This window comes from Apaloderma vittatum, unplaced genomic scaffold, assembly GCF_000703405.1.
Source record: "Apaloderma vittatum isolate BGI_N311 unplaced genomic scaffold, ASM70340v1 scaffold8882, whole genome shotgun sequence".
NCBI classification, from domain to species: Eukaryota; Metazoa; Chordata; class Aves; order Trogoniformes; family Trogonidae; genus Apaloderma; species Apaloderma vittatum.
The window spans coordinates 6,014-12,378 of record NW_009705207.1 but is presented as its reverse complement, the minus strand read 5'-3'; the positions used below and the strand labels follow the sequence as shown (position 1 = coordinate 12,378).

Sequence of the window (6,365 nt, the reverse complement as noted above, 5' to 3'; positions counted from 1 at the left end):
TGCCGCACTCGTGGCTTGAGCAGTCACTGGAACGGGCTGAAAAGTCACAGGAGGAGAAAGGAGCAACAAGCTGCAGCTGTGCATTTGCCGGCCCAAGGGCCTCCGTGGAGCTGGAAGCACCGAAATCTTCGCCTCAGAAAGAAAGTCTTGTGCCTCAGCCTGTTTTAAGACATGGAAGCAGGCATACCAGTTCGGTTTTGTGAAACACTGTGGTACTCCCATCTGATAAAATCTGTTTATTGCAAATCTTGCACCTACGTTGTTAGGGTCTTTTCATACTTCTGCCTGCTCTTCAGTTTTCACTGGAATTAAGTTACGCCTTCCTGTTGGCGAGGTGATGTCATGAAATGGAACGTTGGACCCAAATCCACACCAAAAAAAAAAAAGCTGATAAGAATTCTCTGTCAGCGTCAGGAAAACAAATTCTTTTGTATCTTGTCTTGAACCAACAGAAATACAAATGTCATACCCCATATGTGAGCACCTAAATGCTGATTTTTCTATTATTTAAACAGTGGGAACAGAGCACATTAACTACTAGGCTTTTTATTACGGAGACATTGCAGTGACATTAAATGCACCAGCACAGTTATCACCTACAGAAATTTACACATAAAGAAATGCCAGAATTAAAGCCACAGTAGAGTATTAACTCAGCTAAATCACTCTATACATTTATATAGGTTCCTGTAGATTAAACAATATTAAATTTTACAGCATAAGCAGAATTAAATAGGGGTGTATAGATGTATACACATTGAGTCACACTAGAGGTGAGAATAATAGCTGCTGGAGAGAGATCTGCAGTGAATAGTTTTAATGGTATTAATTCATACTTCTTGTGCGGACAAGGCCAAATTAATGCTGCTGTTGCAAGCAGAAGAGCCTTTTAGGTTTTCTGCCTTTTTTCTTGATAATGTAAAGCTTTCAGTTAATCTGAAACATGTCTGGCTCATAGGCATAATGATAATACACATTAAGAATTTAATGATGTCATAATGCTACATCTAACAAATTATTTTCCCAGTAAATATACAGTAAGTCAAATCCACTAGTAAAAAATACCTGTGTCTACACTAATGCATCCCAGATGTGACCGTCTCACCAAGTATTTACAGCCTGTTGGTGCTGTGTGACTCAGGTAAAGGTGTTTCATTCATCAAAGTCTCAACTACAAGTGTAACACAGCATTTTGTTCATCTTCTTTATTATTTCAACGTGTTTCATGGAACTTGCCTTACACTATGTGGACTGGAGCATCAAGCACAAGAATATCTTTTATTTGTTTTATTACCTCTTTTAAAAGTATAAATGGATATGCTGCTTCTAAACAAAAGCATTCTTGAATCTAAATTTTTTTCAAAATTCAGGGACAGGTGGACTCTAGCATACAGAAAAGGAATAGTTTTACAGTTTGATAAACCTGGTTTTTTTTGACGTTGTAACTGAAATCAGGATGGTACTACCATGTGAGGTTTTTTGTTGTTGTTTTGGGTTTTTTTTCTCTGTAGTAAGCCTTCTGGCTTGTGAAATCCAAAATTTTTGATTAATAAAATTCAGTCACTTGTTTCTGATTAAAACAAAATAAAAATTGCTAGCTTATTAATGTTATGCAAAATCTCAGAATTAAAGCTCACGACTCATTTGTGATTCATGATGCTTAAACAATGTAACAGTGTATTTAATGGTAATAATATACGATACGAGATTCACTGTGATTTTTCTGCCAAGGGAGTCAGTGGTGATATACTGAAAAAAGAAGTGGACAGTGGAGTCAAAGAATCAGTGATACATGTATCAAATGTTTTGTTCTTTTTGTATATAACACAGTTCAAACGGCAGAATATGTCTGGCATTCTTTTAGATAGCTACCAAATGTCCATTCAAGTTCTCAGTCAGATTAAGCGGAAACATATTTACTGATACATAATTTCTCCCGAGAATGTCAGTGCCATCTTTGGCCTATGGTTAGTAGAATATATTGTAATACTGTAAATTTTTATACTATTTATATTGTTATACTGTAAATTTTGTCATCTACTTTTATTCAATTTAAATAGTATCGGCTGTGTTTTTATGCCCGTCTTTTCCAAATATGGGGAGTTACTTACGCAATGTGTTTTCCTTTTCAGTCAGAAGAGTAGTGTAGAAGTTTATATACTGAGGTCTAAGCCACCCTTTCATTACAGAGGAAGAGATAAAGAGACTGTTTAAAAGTTACCAAGCTAATATTCAGAGGGCTACACAACTTTTCTATCTCTGTGAAAGAGCTGGTTAAAGTTGAATGATACAGCTAGTCTTAAATATAGGTCTTGTTTACTTCACAATGTTCAGTAATTATCTCAGCATTGACTGACACGATTGGCGGGTTAACTCACGCTATATTTGAAGATCAGTGGGGGCACGTCTGCTGCTGCCATTACTCGACAGCGACAGTTGTCTAGACAGAGAGAAAGGCTTTGGACTATCACAGTTTCTACTTTGTCTAGATTCTAAGCTCACCTCCACTGTAGAGTCGGGAGTGTCAACATCGTAAGGGGGTTGGGATTTGCCTGCACTGAAAATGCTCTGTCTTCTGCTGCTGTTCTTTGGAAGAGAATTTGTCAAAGCTCCTGCACTCTCAACCACTGCTGAGCAGTTGTGAGACGAATCGATTCCACGTTGTCTTTTAAAACTGATAACAGGAAAAGTTGTATCAGGTTGCACTGAAGTTTGAGAAGGCATTTCAGCAAAGCTTCGCAAGCGTGTGCTTGAAGCTGTATCTTCATTCTGAGTAACAACAAGGAAATGCTTCTTTTCGGATTCTTTCCGCTCATCATGCGCTTCAGTCCCAAGCTCCCGAAACAAGCGTTCATTATTCATGCTAGTATTTTGGGTCTGACTGTCTAAAGCATTTGTAGCCTGCCTCTTTTTTGGTGATTTAATTACCTGAATGTGATGGGTGTAATTGTTGCTGCTTTCTGCATGGTTATTTTGCACAGATTGAAATATGGCAGAAGAATTTAGATCTGGGTAGACAGCAGCATCAGTCTGCTTTTCCACTAAAAAGGTATAACCACTAAGTGCAGAAGGAAGAGTTTTTTGAGGTGTGGTCGATATACCCAAAGAAGAGAGGGGTATCACAGAGTATTTCTTAGATTTGTTTGTGTAGAAATTGTAAGGGTCATCCTTGTTTTTATTCTGTCCACAGAGACCCATTCTAATTTTTCGGAATCCTAGGTGGATAATTTCTAGGATATTTAAAAGCAGTGATACAGTCGCTATCGATTGCATGAATAATATGAACACTGTCTTTTCTGTTGGTCTAGATACAAAACAGTCAACTGTATTTGGACATGGAGCTCTCTGGCATTTATAAAGGGGATCTAGATAAAAGCCATAAAGAAGATACTGCCCAATCATAAAACTGACTTCTACTGCAGATCTCGTTAAAATATGTATCACGTAAGTGCAGAGCAAGGAGCCTCTCAGGGGTGCTTTGTTTAGCTTTCTCTGATCCAATTGCCGGAGTTCTCTCTCCAGCCTTTTCCGATTTTCAGTCATTTCTAATTCAGTGCTTTCAAGTTCCATTCTTAGCTGAGCTTTCTTTTTTTGCCTGTCTTTTTCCAGAGTTCTTAGTCTGTATAAGGCGTGACCCATATACACCAAGGAAGGGGAAGACACAAATATAACTTGCAAGACCCAGTATCTTATGAGAGAAATGGGAAAGGCCTCATCATAGCACACGTTTCTGCAACCAGGTTGCTCAGTATTGCATATAAATTCTGATTGTTCATCATTCCAAACATCCTCAGTTGCCACTCCGAGGACAAGCATTCGAAATACGAAGAGGATTGTTAGCCAAATCTTTCCAATAATAGTGGAATGAATGTGAACCTCCTCTAAAATGCCTCCAAGGAAATTCCAGTCTCCCATGGTTATTCTGCCATCTTAACACTACAATGTATGAGAGAAAACAAGATCAGACATTGTAAAAGCTGCAATCCTTCCTCAAAGCATTATGAAAAAAATGGCACTTGGAAAAACTATCGTATCTCACATTGTAACCATGGCAACATGAACCACTGGTCATCGATAATCTAGGTGTTATCCTCTCTCATTTACAAAATAGAGATGCACATTGTCTGCCAGCATTTAATTTATACGTAAAAGACATCCTGATAGGCACATGACTATGAGGTATTAAGCACTCTCTGTCAGGGGAAACTAAGGTGCCTGACTTGTAGCAGGATTTTAAGAGCGTTGTGCAGTCCATTTGAACCTTCACGTGATAGCAGCCTGAGTGCAGTACGTTTATATGTAGGACACTCAGGAAAGTAGAGGAATATTCCCCAGTCATGCTTTTTGGATGATCTGACCCCGACATTGCACCCGAAGTATGGTAATGTCCAAATACTTTTTCACAGCAAAAGTTGGTTACTCAAAGGAACTCAAGAGGGAATAAACCACCTCACTAAAATTGCCTTGTTAAATTTAAAAACATGTTTAAGCATGTAGCTTGTCACAGGCAATTGTTTTTCTTTTGAAGATGTCAATGGTAAACAAATAATGACATCATCATAATCGGTCCAGTTTCCTTTGATCAACTATACCTGCATTTGAAATACATAGTAAAGTGTTGCTATTTTTAGCTCCGATTCTGTGGAAAATGAATTATTTACGCAAAAAATTTCTACAAGCATTTTCCTATATGACTATCATCTGAGTGCAAATAAACGGGCAATTTAAGTGTGTAATTATACATTTTGCCTTTCTTTCCTATTTTTGTTTCTTTCTCTGTCACAGGACACTAGGTTGCAAACAAGATTTTAAATTCCTTTCTTCGTGTTTGTGTTAATGTAGACACTAACAAAAATCTTTTTGTTTTCACATGAGGGAATAACCATCATGTCTGTAGATTTACCTTTTCATCGTATGCACAACGCAATTCAACAGAATTCAGTTATCCTAAAACTGCATGAATCTGTTGGGAGTTTTTTGTTGTTTGTTTGTTTGTATGATACAGGCAATTTAACCCAGTGTTTTCCAATCAAGTAGGATTCATTTTCACCCTGTAAAACAGGAGAAATCAAATCAAATCAAATCAAATGGAAGTTGCAGTCCTACTGCCACAATACTGATGCCTGTAGAGGAAACTATGTTAAGGCAGCCTACTAAACATGAAAGCACTCTTGCAGATCAGTATACAAACAGGCAAGCTAGACATTTTTGTAAAGATAAACAAATTAAAAGTAAATGGCAAATTAAAAATAAAACATACCTTTCTTTGCAAAAACGTGTAAAAGTAAAGGTCTGCTGCATCCGATAAAAAGTTACAACCCCTGCCATCTTCCATGTGTGTGAGTAAATTTTACATTTTAAGTGGTTTATTTTGCTACAGGAGCAAGTGAGGGAGTGCAAGCTTTGCACATTGAATTTATGTTTGCTAGGGATGAGGAGAAAATCAATCCATTGTTCAGTCTGCCTCCACTTCAAGCATAATTTAGCCGTGACTGGTGAAAGAATCTCATTTTAAAAAGCCAGAAATTAAACACCTGCAGCTCTCACTTCCTTCAGAGTATCTTTCTTTCCTTTTTCTGCTCCAGCACCTTCCAGGTTTTAAGAATGATCGCAGCCTTTCTTTTTCTAAAAGAAAACTCTTAGACTAAGTTTTAGTTTACGTATCTCAGTAGAAGCAAACACTCTACTTGTTTGTGCAAAAGTGAAGAAAGTAAATCCTCCCAGATACTATCATTGTACATTTCTGCATACAACCAGGCTGCACCATGCTCCTGATGTAAAAACTAAATGGTAGTTTTTTTAGCCCCTCCGCACTCACTCTCTGGCATCTGTCCTTACATTCTATGATTCTGCACCTCTTGTTTGTTCTTGTTATGCCATTTTACTTGTCCTACTGACTTCTTTAAAACACTCCTCACCACAGCAGCTATTTTACACCATTTTCCATGTCTGTATAATTCAGATTTTGTTTAGGAGCGAGTCATTATCACTCCAGTCTAAGTGTCAGTCATACTAAATATGTCCGTTGTTCTTCTCGATAGCGTACAGCCCGTAAAAAACCAGACCAAGTGACACAAGCCTCCTTTTTATCCCAGCCCTGGAGCTACTCCACCCCGTAACACCAGCAAGAATAGTAATGAGAATGGGCCGACATATTTTTCTGTAAAAAAGAGCACACGAACTGCCTGGTTTCAAATAACAGATTTTTTTTTAGGTGTTTGGGAACAAAAGGGCCACATATATTAGTCAATGTAATTGTTCATGGGCTACAGCCTAATGTTGTTAACTTTTTCTTTTAAATTCTTTCCTTTCCTATTCCTTTCTTTATATCAGATGGATTGTCACAACAGAGTCACCCTGTGACT

The 6,365-nt window shown here is 37.8% G+C and overlaps 1 protein-coding gene across 1 annotated transcript; it reads right to left on the bottom strand.

Annotated features, from left to right (window-relative positions):
• Window positions 1-2,379: 2,379 nt before the first annotated feature.
• LOC104270836 (gap junction alpha-9 protein-like) lies at window positions 2,380-3,915 on the bottom strand. The gene has a single exon (XM_009865309.1). The coding sequence runs from the start codon at window positions 3,913-3,915 to the stop codon at window positions 2,380-2,382; it is 1,536 nt and encodes a 511-aa protein (XP_009863611.1).
• Window positions 3,916-6,365: the final 2,450 nt, after the last annotated feature.